Source organism: Cupressus sempervirens, chromosome 4, assembly GCF_028749045.1.
Source record: "Cupressus sempervirens isolate cs-2001-9-10 chromosome 4, ASM2874904v1, whole genome shotgun sequence".
Classification (NCBI taxonomy): Eukaryota; Viridiplantae; Streptophyta; class Pinopsida; order Cupressales; family Cupressaceae; genus Cupressus; species Cupressus sempervirens.
Genome location: NC_143121.1, coordinates 542367810 through 542389367, shown reverse-complemented (window position 1 = coordinate 542389367; position 21558 = coordinate 542367810). Strand labels below are relative to the sequence as shown.

The 21558-nt window shown below is 34.4% G+C and overlaps 1 protein-coding gene across 1 annotated transcript in view; it reads right to left on the bottom strand.

Annotated features, from left to right (window-relative positions):
• The window catches only part of LOC149562332 (uncharacterized), a 61283-nt gene that overhangs the window by 35735 nt on the left and 3990 nt on the right, over positions 1–21558 (bottom strand). Inside the window, exons 3-5 of the mRNA XM_089825856.1 lie at positions 3016–3184; positions 2550–2660; positions 1894–2269 (exon numbers count right to left, since the gene is read on the bottom strand). Of these exons, the coding sequence (XP_089681982.1) occupies positions 1894–2269; positions 2550–2660; positions 3016–3184 (656 nt within the window). The remainder of the gene's footprint in view (positions 1–1893; positions 2270–2549; positions 2661–3015; positions 3185–21558) is intronic.

The following is a 21558-nucleotide window of genomic DNA, read 5'->3' as shown; positions in this document are numbered from 1 at the left end:
TTTCTGCTGGAGATTTATTGTAATAACAATTTGAGGCTTCTTTTTATCTGATTATTTACTGGGGTTTTTGTTGATGAAATTTGAAATGCATCATGAACTGTTTGTTTAAAATTTCTGGGATTTTATTTAAGGTTTGGGAAAAAACTCAGTTAGGGATATTACAGTTTACGTTATGATCTTTATTTAATATCTCATGCCACTCTCTATAGCTTGTCAGTAAGTAGTAAAGCATCATGAAGGATACAGTCACATATGACATTCAAAACAAGGGTGGAACTGAGTATAAAGAATCATAGCATATAATCACACAACCCTTCTATAATCTTCTCCCTCCCTCATGTATCCCTTAATGGCCAAGACATACCATATGTTAAACCTTCATGCTCCTTTCTAACAAGAACGTTTTAATCAAAAACAGTAAAATGTTGAAACAACTTTCAGGTGATGTGGCTTATATATCCTTGTAGCTGGCAAGTAGGATATGTGAATGTAGATATCTTGCCAACCTCTTTCTAATGTTCAAAAACAATAATTAATTGCAAGCAAATGAATTTCAGAAAGCATGTAAACCAAAATGAACTCCAATCATTTATATCACCTATGAGTCCTATGCAAATCCACTCCTTCATCTAGGTGGACTTTTGTCCTTGAAACTAATTGGTAAAAGAGTTTTTGTCCTTCGACTAAAGAATGGATCAAATTCAATCTCTCCATTTAGGGTTCGTAAATTAAATGTGAAGGGGACAATTTCTTTTTGACTCCTTTTATATGCTCTCCCCAAAAATAATAAAATAACATTCAATTTCCCACCAAGTGACTTTACTAATTAAACTTTATCTTTTAAACTTTGAAAAATCACTTCTTCCATTTATCGCATCACATTACCAAAGATGGTACCTGAGTTATATGTTCGTTTAACTATTTTACAATGCATATGTAGGTTGTAATAAAGTAATTAAGGTAATTAACATAGTAGTTAGGAAAATATATGTACCAAGAGTCGCAACGGTTGGTTCTTGTAACCAATCCGAGCACTATAAGTAGGGAGCATAGGGAATGGGAAGGGATATGGTAATACTGGAGATCATTGGTATTGGTAATGTAACTCTTTGGTACAATCAATAAAGATATATTTCTCCATTTATGTGTACTGTTCTCAGAAGTAGTACAAATGCTGCAATAACATTAGTAATTAGACTTGGTATGTAATTCTGCACTTGGCAGTAGACTGCCATATCTGGCAAGGAATCACTTCCATACCTGGTGGGTAAACACTTCCTCATATGGCATAGGGCCATTTCCGCATCTGGCACAAGGCTCTGCCATATCTGGTACACAATAGCATATATCTTATATTTAACTAGTCCCTGAATGGTGCTTATGCCAACAAAGGGCACATTACAGAAAAGGGTTGCAATAAAATGTGAATCACAATCTTTCTATGAAATTGTTACTTTCAACATAGTACATAATCCTGGATTAGAAGAATTTCTCTCATAATGTTCGATGAAACAAGAAGATAATCACATAAAGTTTTATATTCCATTCAAATCATTGAGAAAATCATGATGGGGCAGTGACAAAACATGAGCACTTGATACTTCTAACTTTATCACCCCCGCATTGTAATAAAAGATTTTGCCAAATACTTACACAATGATGATATTAGAGTCTTCAAACTTTAATGACTATAAAAACAAGTTTCAGGAGAAATGCTGCAGACAAAGTTATGTATCGCCAGTTTTTTGAAAGTTTTGTATGCAGTTTTTTCCAAAGGCAGTATAAAAAAATTTTAATGACCCTACCACAAAACAGCTGTAGTATTAATGTGCCAATAGAAGCAGAAGACAATGTCTCTTCCATTATAACAGAACTACCGGAAAGTGACAAAACCTGGTTAGTTGCAACGGATTTTTGCTGCAGATGCATTGGATCCTTGTCTAAAAATTGCCCCGAAGCCTTCCCTGCATCTTTTCCATCTTTGGTTGCCATTGGTCCATATTTAAGGGTGTTGTTTGCAGGGTCGGCTGCAGCTGCAGCCTGTTTGCTTTTTCTTTTAAATGCTATGTCTTTCTCAATAGGATCCTCTATGAAATCAGCCTTAGTTTTCCTAAGTTCATCACTTAGACATGAAAACTTTGGTGCCAGATGTTCTTGGTTATCTCTGTTAGATCTATTATATTGTGACTGGCTATTTTGATGATCTGAAGCTTGATCCTTCATAGTGTCAAATGTCTCTGAAGTTCTGTCCTTGTTACTTGAAAATTTCCTGTGAAAGAAGAAAAAGGTAAATAATCTCTTAAATTACCTGTGGCAATTATAGCAGCTCTAAATCAACAAATTCACCAATCTTTGCTCTGCTACATTATGTCTCAAAAATGGGATATTTGCAAGTTTTAACTGCTCCATTATATCTCAAAAGTCAAAAAGGTTTAAGGCTCAATCACATATGCATCCAGCATTCTACAAATCATATAGAATTTCACATAAAATAGTTAAAACTAAGATACTAAAACATGTAGTTTGAACAGTATTATTAACATTCCTACCATTGCAAGCAACCATGGATGGCTTCAGCATATGGCCACAGATGAAAATAAGAAACTATTGTTGATGCCTCATAACTGCAAGATACAGTTTCAAGCAAAGGGCCTTCTACACTGCAACATGAAACAAGTTAATGTACCTGATTGTATACTGAGTCAGATTTTCTTGCATTCGAAACCATAAGAGTATTAAATGCTCAATGGCACAAAAAATAATAAACAGACTGTAGCTTTCTAATCAAAGGCATCCATTACCAAAATGATAGATTTGGTAAAGGTTCTCAAAAAAATGTCAACAAATTCAATTAAAAATGGTGTCATTTCATATTTCCAACTATCTAGAGGATTCATGTCTATATCACAAATTAAACTCCCTTCCAATGAATACTAATAAAAACCATTATACTGGGTATTTCAAAAGAATAATCAACAGAATTACATATGAACCGCATATACTGCCCAATCTTACCTGCTAAGAGCTAACTCGATTGGAACCCATTTAACCTCTACATCTGGGAATGAAGTAAGAGGAACTTCCTTTATGCAGCGCATCATATATAACTGACTATTTGTCTTTGCTCTGTTTAACGAATATACTAAATGCTTTGAAAGGATTTCCAAATCGCACTCATCAATTCCTGTTATAAAGTACATGTTATAAGGTCATTATCATTCACCAAAAAAATGGCACTTTTCACAAACCAATATTTCAATCAGTAAAAAAACATTACATTTATGAACATTTTGGTAACACAGATAAAGAAGTTAACTCATGCAAAAGATTAAGGAGCTATGGGGTCGGTTTTTACAGATACTGGTTATGTGTTTCATGTTTTGGATCCATCTGGCCTTTTGGGCCATGTATCAAGATCTGGATGATCATTGAATAATAAAGGGTATAACTAGGTATCCAATTTTGTCTAGGGGTCCACTTAATTGTTGCCTTGTCAACAAAATGGAACATTTTCCAGTCTTTGGAGCCAAAATCAAGATTTCAACCTTATTTATGGATTTATTACATCAAATTATTCCTTGGGTGACTTAGTATCTGCAATGTCCCCTACATGAGCATACATAAAACCACAATATCTTGGACAAATCGTTGAATCAAACCTACAATATGGATTATATTTTGCATTCCTTGTTGTTTTTAGTCTCCTTTTGTCTAATCTTGTATGATGTTTTGTGTTTGCTGATTTAAGTGCATTTCATTGTTATTTTTATTCCTTTGGATCACTTTCCATTGCACACACTATCGAGCTAGCACACCTGAGATCCTAATTAGGAAAACCAGGAAAGATGACGAGAGTTATCAATTGAAGTATGCGCACTAGTAATGAATATAACGAATCAAACTCCTCCTACTATTAGTACACCACCGTTTGAATTATATATTTGTCAAGTATAATAAAGTCACAACACCCAATATATGGCAGGGTCCATTATGTTGCAGCAATAATGTAAGGAAGTCCAAATAATATTTTTGAGATGATTTGTATGATATTGTGATTAATATATTGCAATAGAAGGGGTTGGGTAAAATTGGGGGTGTCGTAAACAAACAATAATAGTTCCACACACAACATGGAGGGTTGATACAATGGCATAAATGATTAACTTTATCAGACTTGGCAGAATTGTATACCTTGAAGGAAATTCAAGGAATGATCTTAAAATACACAGCTACAACGTAGCCTCCAATGAAAAAAATCACTTAACTATCTAGGAAGAAAGCCAATACCCATATATGGTTAAACAATAAGCAATTCATTATCACCCAATTGTTGATTATCATAGCAATATTAACTATTATAACCCACGGTCGATAATTATTATTAAGGTTACGATCATCATATTAAGATAAGGATTCAAATCTTAACTATAACCCAAGAAGTGTGATAAATAGTTGGTGTGGGACGTATCTTTTTAAAGACAACCCCACCAACATATATATGGAAGAAATAAAATGAGTTATCCCAAGGGGGAAGTAAGTGATGTCTGGAATAAAAACAATGAGAGGAATAAGAATTGAACAAGAAAATATGTGTGAATTTGGAATGAAGATTTAAGAAAGAGAATATATGCAAGTTGGTGTATGGAGAAAATAAGTTACATCATATATACACCTGCAGATTAATGAAGCATATGTGTCTGTTATGCAAAGATCCATTATTCAAGCATAGGACAATTAATGAGGAATATATATAAATGATCAAGGTAGAATTATAAGAATAATATGTCAAGAATCGAATAAGAAGATGTGGAATATCAATTATAACTGGAACTCATAAAAGGAAATATGCTATACTGCTGGGTGGAATTTTAAAAAACTCAATAATTGTATTGTATTAACAATTCACACTCTTAAATAGAATGTCAAATGCTATAAAAAGCACTAAGTAAAAAGCAAAATCATCTAATAAAGATATCTAAAATTAGACCAAATTAAGAAAAATATAACAAAAGCCTAAATAAGCATTAATTAAGGTTCTAGAATAACGAGCTAAACATAGCAAGAACCCTAAGTTACCAGTTTGAGTTCAGTTCCAAGTTCGCAGTTCGAGAACCGGTTCCCAAGTTCGTCAAAATTTTGGAAAGGGGTTTGGCTTCATTAGTACAGAAACAAGTAAGAATTATATATATAAAAGATTCAAAACATTAAAAATAAATCTATTAATATTCTAAGTTCTTCAATCTTCATCTTCTTCTTCATACTAATAATTGCAAAATTTCATAGTTGCCATTGAAAATTCAGGTACTGGCAAGCTATAATGGTTTTTCATTCATTATATTTATTTTCTCAAGCATTTCCATCTATTCTGAAAAAACAAAAAAATTGCAAAAGCATTCAAAACAAAACCAGTTATCCAGCATTAGTCTAGTGTGAACGAGTGGGGCCCTTTACATGATATGTGTGACGAAATGCACTCCCCTACATCATATGCAACTGAATGTTCTTGTACACCTACTAGTTCACCTTATTTGGAGAGTCAAATGACTGTAATTGATGATAAAATTGTTGCAGCTCTGTTGCATTTTCGTAACATATATGATATGGTTAAAAAGAATTTTTGGAGCAAACAATTAGAGAGAAGACAAAAAGGTCACAAAGAGGAGTTCTTACATTTGCAAGTGATTAAGGAAGGGATAAAAACAATGAAAACAGATTATCTACATATTCTTCAGATCATGATCATCTTCTCAATCTCACGGAGATATATTCAAGGCATTAAGGAACAAGAAGAATTGGACACCTTTACTTGCAAACTCTCGATACTAAGGACACCCTAGAGGTTGCCTTAGTGGCATTTCATGAAGTAGCAAGTCAAATGGTTGAGCTTAATCAAAAATTAAATTTGACATGCTCTACTTTAGCAAAACATTCAGATGTGAGAGTTCAGGAGGTTGTCAATGATGATAGCAAGAGAGTTTTCAGGATGAGCATAATTCATCCACATTAAGTGGGCAAATTGTACTTAGTGATGAGCCATGATTGAGCTTGGCTCAAGGGTTTTATCATCATTGTGGGAAGGAGGTTTGTCATCTTCAAAAGATGGGACTAGAGGCTGCAAGTATCCGACTTAGATGATTATGGGACTTAGATGATTATGGGGAAGTACTTGCAGCGACACCAGTTATTTTTCCATCATTGTATCCAAGAGGGTTGGTTACTAATATATCAAAAAGATCTCATGTAGATACTAGGTTACAAGATGATTATGGTGTCAATTGCTAAAAGCAGGATTACTCGCAGAGTCGTCACATCCATAGAAGTCTAATAGAGGTAAGATATAGCTGAGGTGGCAGACAACTTCACTGAGTTGTATCTCCTCAAAGCCAATGGATGTGATAGCAGTTTGCTTTGGGACCCAAGTATTGGCAAAGTTAGCACTATAGCTTGGGTGGGTTCCACTAATGGGCTTCACCACTTCTAGCATGATGGCAATGGTGTCAAAGTCAAGTGACAGGAATCCAACAATCTTCCGAGACTTATTTTGATTTTGATGGATTCCTCTTGTGCGTGAGATTTGGATAGTTGGTGTGATGTATGTTTTTGCCCAGTTGAGGGAGGTAAGACAAGTTATCTTAAGTGGTTCAAATTAGGCTCCAACATTTTTGCAGGGAGTGTCTATTTATAGAAAACCACCCAATTTGGATCATTCATCATATTTCATCATCATGATGCAAATTAGATGCATACTTCTAGTGTGGTTGGGTCACTTTTGCAAATTAGATGCATTATTGGTTATTATTTAATTATGTCCACTAAGGTTGTTATTTCTATTGAAATTGTTTAACGGGCACCTTAGTATTATAGCTCGTATATGTAAAGAGGCACATATGTAAGTTATGTGAGGTGTGTAACAGAAGATTCAAGCTCAATTTACATTTAAGAATTACAAACGCATTTAATGCAAAAAAAAAAAAATCATTCTATTGTGCATTCGATATGGTGAACATGATGAAGAGCTCGTGCCTAGGGTTTCAGTAATTGAAAGATGGAAGAATTAAGAATTCTTCTAAGTATTTCACACTTTGAATTGGTTGTTCTCTGCCACTGAATTGTGCCGACGATAATCTCATCCAAATATTATTTCGCACTTTAAATTGGATGTTCAAATATCATTTCGCACTTTGAATTGGTTGTTCTCTGCCAGTGAATTGCGCCGACGATAATCTCATCCAAATATTATTTCACACTTTAAATTGGATGTTCAAAGATCATTTCGCACTTTGAATTGGAATATTCAAGCTCAATTTGCATGTACATTTGATATGGTGAATTTGTTGAAGGGTTTGTGTCTAGGGTTTGAGTAATTGAAAGATGGTAGAATTGGGAATTCTTCCAAGTATTTTGCACTTTAAATTGGTTATTCTCTGTCAGTGAATCGTGTCAAAAATAATCTCATCCAAAGATTATCTCATTCTATGTATTTTGCACTTTGAACTGGATGTTCAAAGGATCCAACTAAGTTTGGCCCTGATGTCATGCTATCACCTACAATATTGTCTATTGTTGTACCACTTTCCTCTACTTTAAGAATGTGAGAATTGGTAGTTGGGCATCACTGCATTTCCATGTTAGACACCAGGACCATGCATAATTTCATACATGAGGGATTTGTTAGCTCGTGTGGTCTTCGAGCAGAGGAATTTGGTAGAATCTAAATCAGCATGGCATATGGCTTCACCCTAACTTGTACTAGGCAAATACGACATCTCTCTTTATTCCTTGGTGATTATGAGATGCAGTCAAATTTTTATGTGATCAACTTGGGATGGATGGATGTTGTGCTAGGGATGCAGTAGATAGATAATAATTAAGGAGTTTTTCCTTAGCCTATGCATGATGGAGATGAAATTTGAGTACCAAGTTAGGAAGCATGTGTTGTAATGTATCCCTGAGGGGAATTTACAAACTGTGTTTCTTTGTGCAATAGATAGGGGGGATTTACGAAGGCATCCTACAATTCAGGTGTAGTGGGATACACATGATGTCTCTCATAGTTCACAATTGCCTAGTTCACTTCATGAAGTCCCTAATTTGATATGGATGTTACCCTGTCATATGACAATCCACTATTTGAAGTTAATGATGGTTTCCCTCAAGAGATGAGTGAGGATGATGTTTGGAATTCCACCAATGCATCTAAAAATCAGTCAGTTGTTACAAGTTTCTAAACGAGTCTTACTAAGGGGTTCACAGAGGCTTGTACGATGAGGAGTGCATACAATTTCACATTTGATCCTCATGTACAGGATATTTATCAGGTGCAAACTTTGTTTGTGCATTACTCTAATGTTTGGTATGATAGCTTAGTTGGCATAGACAAAAGGAGCAAATCGAGACTCCCTATTGAGTTGTTTCCATGTGATGTTCCTGCTTTTGCATCACCAGTACTAGCACCGAGTTCAATACTGCAGACTATGTTGATCATACCGATGGTGTTGAATTTATAGGGTTTATTTGGTGATGACAAGGACATCACACACACATTTTCCCAAGGATCCCGATAGAGGCCAGATTCTCTTTGGGGTTGGATTGGTGAGTTATTGGATGCAAGACTGCTTGGGGACAAGTAATTTTAGAGAGGTCTGACTGTACTATCCCCATTTTAGCTCACCTTGGATTGCAATTGGGTTTAGCCTATCACTAGGTCCTTGTAGGCTAATACTGGTGATTAGAGGACCTTGTTGTGGAGTTATTTGGCTGATCAAAGGACAATTGTGAGTGTGTATCTCTCCAAACCCTACATATATTTTGAAGCAAGGTTTTTCAATGGGTTTTGGCTCTATTTTGAGGGACTCGCTATTTATAATAAGTAAATGGATGATTCCAAAGAGCTCAGATGATCTAGAGGAGTCATATGATGATTTGTTATGTTATTTCTGAATTATGGATTGGGCTCCAAGATTCTTAGACGGAGTGTCTATTTTTAGAAAGTAACCGAATTCAGATCATTCATCTTATTCAATCATCATGATCACTCGTGTGGTCGGATTAAACTTCCGGAGTGAGTGGGCCATTTTCGCAAAGTGAGATGCATTATTGGTTATAATTTAATAATGTGCACTAAGGTTTTTATTTCTATTAAAATTCTTTAATGGATACCTCAAAGTTATAGCTCGTTGGAACATGGATGAGAGTTTTGAATCATGCGGACATAAAACATAGACCTTGAACTTCAAGATAACATTATATTAATGAAAAGGTCATTTTTGGAGCAACGAGGGAGTTTAAATCAGTACAGTGACTTTATTATATGTCAACTTTAAACTATAACACAAAGTTTCTCTTGGAGGGAAATATAACAAAATATTATATTCCGAAATTTGCAACCAAAGAGGCACATATGTAAGTTATGTGAGGTGTGTATTGGAAGATTCAAGCTCAATTTGCATTTGAGAATTATAAATACATTCAATGCAAAAAAAAAAAAGAACCATTCTATAGTGCATTTGATATAGTGAATTTGTTGAACAATTTGTGCCTAGGGTTTGAGTAATTGAAACACAGAAGAATTGGGAATTCTTCTAAGTATTTTGCTCTTTGAATTGATTGTTCTCTGCTAGTGAAATGTATCAGTGATAATCTCATTCAAAAATTATGATTGTACTTAATTTGATGACCAAATTCTGAAGAAGATTCAGCATCTCATATCAGATTAATTTACAAGAATGGAGAATGTTTATTAATCCTCGAATGCATAATTATGGAGTTGTGATTGAATTTAGAGGTCATCACTACAGATGGCTTTATTGTTTCCTGCCTATGTTTTGTCATAAAAGCCTAGGATCGGTTCCTTAGTGGATGCAGTTGATTATCTAAGGCAGTGAATATATCATTAGCAGCTATGATATCATCTTTGCAAGGGAGTGTTTATTCCTAGTATTTCTGCATTACAATTTTGGCTTATATTGAAGGTTATTTGGATGCACATTCAATCTCTAGGTTCACAGAATTTCATGTCTGAATATTTAGATTTAGATAATTGCATTCTAATAGCTTGTAAATATTTCAAAAAAATGGTTTAAGGCATTGTTGCAATTAGAATTCAAAATCCTTGCATTGTGTTGTACATTTCATTTATTATTGTTAAAAAACCAAAAAAAATTGCAAAACAAGTTCAAAATCAGAGATCCAAGCAAAATATCTTCATCAGTTAGCATTATCCGACCAAAGAGCCAGCAAGGTTCTTTATAGAAAGCTTCATTTTTCAGTAGCTCTGAGGACAGAAACCCTTGAGCTTGCAGGCAGTGAGCGGAATCCCATTGTCTACAAGAGATGTTACATCGGTTTCTCACTTGTGCTTAAATATCTCTTCTAGTTTATCAATCTGACTATTATTTCCGTATTTGAGATTGAATTTTGCCATTGTTCTGTTGGAGGTTAATGAAATATTCATTTCTGGAAATATACTTTCATCTAGACATTTTCTCGGGTTTTATCTGGTTAAATCTGAAATATATTGTAGGAAATTATTGCTTACATTTCTGATATTGCATTTGAGAAATTGAGGTAAATATCTGATTAGTGATATTACACATTTACACCATAAGGAAACACCACTACATACGGTAATGTTGTCTGCTTCTGAACACCTCCATATTGCAAGGAGACATGGCTACTTAAAGAGATTCTAAGACATGTTTGGACTTTTTTATACTTATATGTTCTTAATTTCTTTATACTCATTCCACTATCTAGATATGAAGCCAAACAATTAAGTCTGCACATTTTCCCTTTTTGTACAGTTGTCAAATCCCAGATAATTGGTTTTTTCTTGAAACCTCACTAGTAAATAGTTCTCTTTATATCCTATTGTTTGCTTGGCATTAACCACAGTTACAAGATCCCAACTCCACTCACACTTGGCATGCTGATTTTTGGCTCGAACTCAAACTTGGCGCCTGGACTCAGCAAAAGTTCAATGGAAACTTGACAAATTCAAAAACACAAGAAATTAGAATTCAAAACTTATTTCAAACATCCTTTAATAAATTACACACAATAATCTCACTAAATAGAAGTTACTTTCAACACATACACAAGTTGACATTGCTCACATAAGTATAGATGCAAATTTTAGGCTTTAGATGAAGCAAATTGATGCAATAGGAACACCTAATTGTATCTCCTAACACAAAACAAAGCAATAAACCAATGCAAAGACTCTCTAGTTCAAAATTAGAATTCCAAATGCAACAATAAACAATGTCTAAAAAACTTATACAATCGATTCTAGAAATCAAATTACGCATTTCAAATGGATTGTGGAAATCTAATATTGTTAACAATAAACTAAGTTTACATTCAAATCAAATCAAAAAGACTAAATTTACAATCATGGCCAATCACTAACCTCTATTTTCTTATTCTCAATTGCAACCCCAGCACACTATTGTATTCAACCTGTGTTATTTTCTAATATCCCTAACGGCGCTCTATTTCTCTTCTCAATCACTACTCTTGTTCTCTAATTCATTGCACTTCTCCCATTTTTAATGGTTCATTTTGCACTTTGACTTCTCATTTCACCTCGCAAGCCAAACCCTTTCCACATTGCCTCTCCTTTATCCCACGCGACCTCCCATCTTCCTCCCAGCCAATTTCTTATGAAACGTCCTTATTTCCTACTATTGCTTCCCTTGTTACCAGACATGGCCGTTCTCATTCTACTTGCATGGAAGCAAAAAGACTCTCATACACCTCTATCTCCCTCACTGCCTCTTCCCTTCCCTTTCTATGTAGTATTTCTCTACTTTTCCATCCCTTTTTCTTTTGCCATCTGAAAGCTTGATTTTGGATGAATTGAGTGGAAGCCCTTTTAAATTTCTTGAGCCTTGAGATTACTTATCGATTTGTTTGCTTTCTAATACCTTTTTTAAAAAATCATTTATGTTGCGACAAGACTACATATTACTAATTTGTTTATGCTTCCCATTTTTGCATACTAATCTACTTGAGCAATAGCAACTAGAATCTACAAAATAAAATGTTAATTCTGTAACTTGCAATCCTATTGATCTGATAACAGATCGGTCTGACCTATTCTTAGATAATATGGATTGATCAAATGTCCTTGCTTAATCCTCCTTATGATATCGGCGTCTATCCTTAAAATGCTAGTTTAGATTTAAACTAAAACTCCTTTGTGGTAGTGTTAATTAAACTTGTTGTTTTAATGAAAAGGTCGTCGACTTCTAGGGATAAATTAAAGGATGTTTTGGAAGGGACATGTCCCTTGTAAGGACATGTTCCTAGGTCTCTCTATTTATAGTGGGTATGGTTGAAGTCTAAGAGCACACAAGAACAAATATAAGTCTGCTCCTTAGTCAATACTGCCCACATACGACTTGCAGAACAAAAGACATTTTTCAAAATATATTTCTAATTTAATTCAAGACAATAACTTGAAGTTATTCATAGCAAGCTACAAGGAGAGGAAGAAGATAGAATTTAATCTCTGATTCAGTCATAGAATTTGTAGAAACTTTAAATGGTATCGAAGCTCTGGTAGTCAAACCTAGGCTCTGCAAAATTCAGTAATCAGACTTTATATATATCTAGCATCTATCTCCTATCTTCAATGGCATACACAATCAAACTCGAGGACAAGTTTGATGGGAAAGAACACTTTGATGCCTAGAAATTCAAAATCATGATGATTCTTGAAGAAAATGATGTAAAACAATTTGTTGATAGAGCATCCAAACAACCTAGTATTGAACCTCATAAAACTATAGAGTAAAGGAAATAAAAAAGCCATTCAGATCATATTAGATGGAATGAGTAAAGAATGATATAATACCTATGCTAACAAAACATCAGACAACATTTGATATGATGGATGCATTACTAAATGCATATGAGGTCAACAATGCAACTAGGGTTCTCACACTGAAAAGGCAACTAAATCACATACAAATAAAGAAAGGAGAGTCAATGAATTCTTATTTCCTAAGGGTTGCTGACATTAGAGATGAACTGTCAAGTATACGAACCATTATTATTGACACGGAACTAACACTGATGGCTATAGATGGATTACTAGTTTCGTGGGAAACTTTTGCATAAGGAATAAGTGCTAGAGATAAACTTCCTGACTTAACAGACTTAAGGGGGATTGTCTTCAACAAGAATCCAGAAAACTAAAGAAAGAAGGGAAATTGAAAACAATAGATAAAGAACTTCATGTTCTTAATAAAACTCCTTCCTATAAGGGCAAGAAGAAGCATTTCAAATAGTAAAAAGAAATTCAAAATAATGGAAAAACCAAGAAAGATCTATCCAAGATAAAATGTTTTAGATGTGAAAATTTTGGACACTACAAATCTAATTGTCCTGAGAATTCTAAACAAGCAGCGAACTGTACAAATGTTACTAGGGAAGAAAATAACTACGATCCCGAGAATCGTGTATTGTATTCGTTACTATCAAATGAAATCTCAAGTAAAGCATGGGTAATATATAGTGGATCTTCTAGACATATAACATGATACAAAGAAGCACTAGACTCTACATCTGAAAAGGTCAATGTCGAAGTCACCATTGGTGATAATTCAGCACATTCTGTCAAAGGAATTGGAAATTGCACCTTGAAACTAAATTTAGAAAATTCTCTTCTTCTCAAAGGTGTACTCTATGTACTAGGAACAAAAAGAAATCTAATCTCAATTACAACACTTGAAGATGATGGGCATAATGTTGCATTCGTGAACGGTAAAGTAATAACTTGGGCAAAGAAATCCTCAATTAAGAAAGCAAAGTTGATTGGTCAGAGAAAAGGATATTTGTATGAATTAAATTTAGAATCTAGTCGACCTATTCAAGCCTTAATTCATGAGGTTGCAGACATAAATGAAATATGGCATAGAAGATTAGAGCATCTAAATTTCAAAACCTTATCAACTATGGATAAGATGGTTACTGGTCTACCTAAACTAAATAAAGACCACTCAAGCATATGCAAAGGGTGTGCAATGGGTAAGAACACCCAAAGTCTATTTCATGATAGCACTAGAAAAAACAAATAATGTTTTGAAATTAATTCATTCAGATTTATGTGGACCTATGTTTGTTCCTTCTCTTGGACAATTCTGGTACTATATTTTGTTCATAGATGACTTCTCTAGGAAAACATGGATTTACTTCTTAAAGTGCAAAGAATCAGAAGAAATCCTAAAAAGATTTAAAGAATTCAAAACATTAACTGAAAACTTATCAGGACATAAAATTAGAACTCTTAGAACTGATAATGGAAGAGAATACACTTCAGATTTGTTTAAAAGGTTTTGTAAAGAAACAGGAATTAAGAGAGAGTACACCATTCCTTATAATCCAGAACAAAATGGGGTAGCAGAAAGAAAGAATAGAACAATTATAGAAGCTGCTAGAGCTATGATATTTGATCAAAATCTAGAATATTATCTTTGGGCAAAAGCCTCTTGTATTGCTATCTATATTCAAAACAGAAGCCCTCACTCTTACCTTAGAGATAAAACTCCTAAAGAAATCTTTACTAAGGTTATACCCACTATAAGTCATCTTAGGATTTTTGGGTGCCCCGTATATATCCATGTTCTAAAAGAAAAGAGAACCGAGTTAAAACCCTCTAGGAGGAAAGGTATTTTTGCAGGGTATAGTGAAACATCCAAGGCATATAGGATTTTCATACCTAGATAGAAAAGTATTGAATTTAGTGGGGATGTAATTTTTGAAGAAGATCTAACATTCAAAAAAGCCCTAACTTCTGAAGAACCTTCTCCTTTACCTAGTTCTAAAAGAAATACTAAGTCTAAGTCTCAGAGGGAGAACATAGAAAAAATTGAATATGAGATTCAAAACCTAAATCTTGGAGAAACTCAAAATTCAAAGAAATGACCACTTTGGGCCATTAAAATAGTAGAGGAAGCACAAGACTTTGTTGCACTTTCTGGAACAGTCAGAGAAAGCAAAAGACCTAAAAAAAAATTTAGTTATATAACAAACATGAATGATTTGTCCAAAATAGAACCAACCAACCTTCAGATGCTATTAAACATACAGGCTGGAAAAAAACTATGACACAAAAATACCAATCTATTATGAAGAATGATGTTTGGGAAATTGTTCCAAGACCTAAAGGAAAATCTATTGTTTCTTCTAAGTGAATATTTAAAATAAAGCATGTTGTTGACGATAGCATTGAGAAGTATAAAGCTAGATTTGTAGCCAGAGGATTTTCTTAGAAAGAAGGGATTGATTATGAAGAAACCTTTGCTCCTGTTGCCAAATATACCTCTATAAGAGCAGTCCTAGCAATTGCAGCATCGAAGGGATGGAAAGTACATCAAATGGATGTAAAAACAACATTCCTAAATGAAAAGATTACAGAAGAAGTATATTTGGAGCAACCTAAAGGATTTGAAACTCATGATCCTAACATTTTTGTTTGCAAACTCAAGAAAGCTCTCTATGGGCTTAAACAGGCTCCAAGGGCTTGATATGAAAGAATCGATGAGTATCTCACCAACTTAGGATTTTCCAAGAATGAAGCTGATCCAATTTTATATTACAAAAGAGATAAAGATGATATGGTAATTTTGATACTGTCTGTTGATGACTTACTAATAACAGGTGATGATCATCTTATAGATCAATGCAAGAAAGATCTAATTAGAGAATTTGAGATGAAAGACTTGGGACTCCATTACTTCCTAGGACAAGAAGTACGGCAGAATTCTGACAACATCATACTTAATCAAGAGAAGTATACATTAGATATTTTGAAGAGATTTGGAATATGGAATCTATGTCTTCTCCTATGGAGACTAATCTACATAAACTTAAAGAAACAGCAGTAGAATGACCTTTCATAGATTCCACTCTCTACAGACAGACGATTGGATCCTTTATGTACTTAGTAAATACAAGACCTGATATTTGCTATGTTGTTAATGGCTTAAGCCAGTTTATGTGTGAGCAAAAGGAGATTCACCTAGTTGGAGTTAAACACATTATGAGATGCTTACAAGGCACTCTTAATTTTGGGCTGAAATATGAGAAAGTTAATTTAGATTTGCATGGATTCACCGACTCAAATTGGGGTGGAAGTGTTAAAAACAGAAAAAGTACTTAGGATGTTGTCTCAATTTAGGATCAGCAATGATATCTTGGATATGCAAAAAGCAGTCCTCAGTAGCTCAAAGCTCCACAGAAGCCAAATACATTGCAGCAGCGATGGCCTCTCGAGAAGCAGTGTGGCTAATGAAGTTACTTGTGGGATTATTTGGGCAAGCCATGAATCCTACGATTATTCATTCTGATAATCAGAGTTTCATCAAGCTTTCGATGAATCCAATTTTTCATGACAGGTCCAAGCATATTGAAATTCCTTACCATTATGTAAGAGATATGGTAAACAAAAATATTGTGAAATTAGAATACATTTGCACTACAGATCAAACAGCAGACATACTCACCAAACCTCTATCTAGAGTGAAGATAGATAACTTCAGGAGAAGAGTTGGTATGGTTGAATTGTAATCCATTTGTATTCTTTAAATTATTAATAAAATAATTTTATTGTCAAGCTATTGACTGTAATGGGCTCCACCATTTGTATTCATTATTTAAGAGGTGACGATCTCTGAGATAATGAACACTTGTGTAAAAGACATTATTAGAGATGATGATATCTTAAATAATGTGCTAAACAGTAGAGTTCTACCGTAAGATCTAGATGAGTTCAAGATCATGTTGTGATGTAGATATTGCTATGTCTATAAGTCACAATTTGGATAAATTTAGAATTTTATTATTCTTCGAGGTTTATCCTATGTTCTAGTAGATCTTAACTCAGGATCATGTTGTGATATAGGAATACCAATATCTATGAGTCACAACTTGGATAAATGAAGAACTTAAATTATTCTTCAGATTTAAATAGTATATTGTTATCACTAGTAGCAGTGATTTGTCATATCACAGGTTTAGTAATATGACATTGTATCATGTGTTCTATGTTACCACATGCTAAGAAGATTCATATAGATATAGAGTATCAATTCTTGCTTGTTCATCTTTATTGATGTTGCTAAATATGATCTCAGTATGATTATTAAGTTAAGAGGAAGTGTTAATATTGTAACTTGTAATCCTACTGATCTGATAATAGATCGGTCTGATCTGTTCTTAGATAATATAGATTGATCAAATGTCCTTGCTTGATCCTCCTTATGATATCGGCATCTATCCTTATAATGCTTTTAGATTTAAACTAAAACTCCTTTGTGTTAGTGTAAATTAAACTTGTTGTTTTAATGAAAAGGTCACTGACTTCTAGGGATAAATTAAAGGATGTTTTGGAAGGGACATGTCCCTAGGTCTCTCTATTTATAGTGGGTATGGTTGAAGTCTATGAGCACACAAGAACAAATATAAGTCTGCTCCTTAGTCAATACTGCCCACATATGACTTGCAGAACCAAAGACAGTTTTCAGAATATATTTCTAATTTAATTCAAGACAATAACTTGAAGTTATTCATAGCAAGCTACAAGGAGAGGAAGAAGATAGAATTTAATCTCTGATTCAGTCATAGAATTTGCAGAAACTTTACATAAAAGCCCTTTCCTAATGCTTTGATGTATACCCATACGTTACTCCAATGCTCTCGCTCAAACGTGAAGTTTCTCATTTAGGCATTTTGTCAAACAGTTTGTAAGCTTCTTGCTTGAAAGCTTTTTGATGAGTTTTACCCTTTCGATGGTATTGCATATCAGAAAAGTTAGTTAGCAAAACAAGGTGTCCATCTAGGCATTATCTTCTCTTCACATCAGTAAGAGCATTTTCAAGACGATTCATGTAGGAGAGATTACAAGTAATAGATTGCACTTGATTGAGAATGGGTATTGGTTCTATAGCTTTGCTTGAGCCATTGCATTCTGCCATTCGACTGGGATTGGTCAAAGAGTTAAGTTAAACAAAACCACCACAAATCAATATTGAAACAAAAAATTGAAAAAAGTTGGCACTTGATGATCGCCAATTTCCCCAAGATGCTTTGCATTAGAACTAATAAACAAAATAGCACATTACAAATATAAATAGAATCAAATGTCTACAATATTAATGAATATGAAATCCATGGAAACGATGTTCAAACAATGTATCGAAATAAAAGCTAGAACCTAGAAGAAGGCTTAGAGGAGCCTATATCAGTGACCACTCGACACTACAACCCTCCTACATGTAAGCCTAAGATAGTATAGTGTCGCTGAATAGGACCATTCTTAATTCACACTGAAATTCCCAATTAACTTTGGATTGCACTTGGGACTCACAACTGGCAACATTCCCTCCGCATTATAAGCAATTTGTTTCTCATTTGTCCTATGTGAAGATCATCCAAATATATTTCATAATTTCTTATCTTAATTGGATGAGTTTAATGTATGAATTAGATGTTGAAACTAATCCTGTTGTGGAGGTGTTCATAGGCATGTTGGAATCTAGTACTAATAGCAGAAAAGGGATTATTGGGATTCAAAATGATATGTATCAATTTGAGAATGATATGTTTAAGAATGGTATTTTCAAGAATGATGTATTTCAGAATGATGTGTCTGAGAAATGATGTTTATTTGGCTATGAGAGATGTTCTTTTGAAAGACAAGATCTTGTTGTAAGCATGAGCGATGATTGACACAAAAGAAAAAGCATCATTTGCAGGGACTGTAACTATTATTTATTATAAGTCTGATAGAGGTACAAAAGATAAAGAGGTAGAAAATGTTGTGGCTCACATGACGGAAGACATTGTTGGTGCAAAAAGTATGGTCATTATTGTAAAAGAAGAAGTTGTGGATGAGAGGCAGAGGCTTGCCTATTGCCCAATAAGAAGGTCAAGAAGCCCAAGTCGTTGCCTTGCCTGGCAATGAGAATAATAGAATGAAGGACCTTGGTAGTGTAGGTTATGTGACATCTACCTAGAACCTCAGTTGCTTGGGGCCTTAGGGAGCTATAGCTAGAGCCGCCATCGGAAGCTTCACAAACCCAAGGGTTTTATCCCTATCTACAAATGGCCTTGGTGATTCAGTTGATAGCAGTGCTTTGCAGGATAAATTAGGGTGCTTTTAAATTTGGTCGTTCTGATTCAGATGGTGATTCAAATTTGAGGGGTCACGAAGCCATATATGCAACCAATGTTGGGTTTCCTTATCAATGCTATTCATCTCCAAAAAAAGATGATGAGTATCCCTTTCTTATTCATTCAACACAAGTTGTGGATGGTTATGGAAGCTACAATAAGCCCTTTGTGAGTGGTTTCTCATTCTACCACCAGCCGGCTGTTGAGGCTAGCAGTGAAGTTTTTTAATTTCAACCAGATGTCAATGACGAGAAGGGGAAGAAAAAGAGCATTAGAAATAAACAGAGCTGAATTGACAACTATTGTTGGTTGATTGGCTACATAGTCATTATTTGGTGGCTGTTTATATTTCTATAAAATGCTTTGCCCCCTTTCATGTAGCAGTAAGCAATAGAAACCAGTACTGGCCCTCTTCCCGATCCTCCAGGTGGGAAGCTGAAAAATGAAGGGTTGGAGGCATCCTGGTATACCATACTTTCTGTCCCAAAATTGTTATTAAAGAATTTGAAAAAAATGAAAAATACTGATGTCCAATTCATTGAGGCCAACCTCCATGGGATAAGCAAGAATAAAGCAGAAGACGTTGTGGTTAATGTTTTTTTTGGTGGCGGGAACATTATAGCAAACAATATTGGTGAAAGGGTTTTTTTGAGTGCAGCGGCAGAGTTCAAATGTATAAAAAGAAGATGAGTTTCTAATTATCAATTATGATTTGGAGGAGTTTTTGCAAGCAGGAAGATTAGAGATAAAAGATGAGACAATTATTTTAAATTCTATAAATACAGAAATCACTGGACTTTGTAACATTGATTAAGAGATAAAAGCCAGGAATGTGGTTGGCTGTTCATGCATTGTCTTAAAGGATTATAAGAAGATTAAGGGGCTGGAAAGTGGAAACCAATTCCCAGGGTAAGAGGGAGGGCATTGATAAACTTCATGAAGTAAGTTTCTTTGTTTCTGACTTGCAATGGAGAAGATTCATATGAAGTGTTCTCAAACAAAATTTGGAGAGGCTTGAATCTTACAGCTTAATCTTACTTTTTTTATACGATCAATGAATCGGACAGCTAGGATATCTCTGTGAGCTTTGTCTCTTTTGGTGATTGATCTTCAAGTGGGAGATTGTTAGTGTATGTAGCCCAATCATTTTTGTAATAGTTACTGTGGTTGGAGAATATTCTGACTGACATGATCAGTCCTTCAGTTGTAACAGTAAAAATTCTTGGTCTTCCATATTTAGTAAATTGAAGACTGTTTATGTATTGATGGACATTGTCATTCTTATGACTGTTGTATTGCATTGTGAGAAATCAGTAAAACTGAGAATCCCAGATTGAAAGTGGATGTAGCCTGTAAAGGTTAACTGCTATAAAATTTTGTCTCTTATCTCTGTGTTACTTCTGATTTATTTTACTTTGTATTCTTAATCTACAGAAAGCAGGCTTCCAAGTTTATTACATATACAATGCATATAGGTGTTTGTGTTTCCTCAAGCAGCTAACTCCAAAATGATCTCCTAGATTTTAATATAAGATAGTGAGGTCTTAGCCTGTTTCTTAACTGCGCACAACTCTCTATTTCACCAAAGGTTTTTTAATCTCCTCCAAACAGCCCTCCAATGGCCATAGCCAAGTGGCATCACCATGTAGCCAACGAAAATATCAGGAATTTAGATTTCTATGTTGTTCGATGGTGACGAATGCAATTCAATTACTTCCATGTTTCATTGTTCACACCACAATGCCGAGATTGCCACTAATGCTTTGATCACAAGTTTGCCAGCATATTGGAGTCTCTAGTCAAGCCACCACCATCACTTTGAAATGATTTGGATAACATCCCTTATGTGCATGACAATTTGTATGAATATGGCAAGGTACTCAGTCTTGAGTCACCAATATAATCGACCATTTATGGATGGCGTACGGGCTCTTCTCCTATTAATATAGCTCGCTTGACAATATCTATATTGCATTCTTATAATACTTGGATGCCCATTATATGGTATTTAATATAGGTACATCCAAGAAGTGTTTTTGACATTTATCCTCTTCAATTATTTCTTATTCAATGACGCTGATCGATGGTCCAGGGAAATGATTTCAGACATATCCAAATTGCTGACTCCCCCAAATATTATTCAGTCTCCTTCCATACTACGTAAGACAAGAGTAGCGACTAGTTTAGTCCCTGCTTTTGGTCATTTGCTTAAATCTATTGTTATGTCTGATATATAGACTATCTTGAATTTACCTTTCAGGAAGCCATATTATCTGATCTTTTTGAATAGAAGTCTCTTTCAAATCATGTATGCATATAACATTTTTGTTAAGCTAAGCACTTTTTGAACGAAATGAATTCATGAACCCAAATATCATA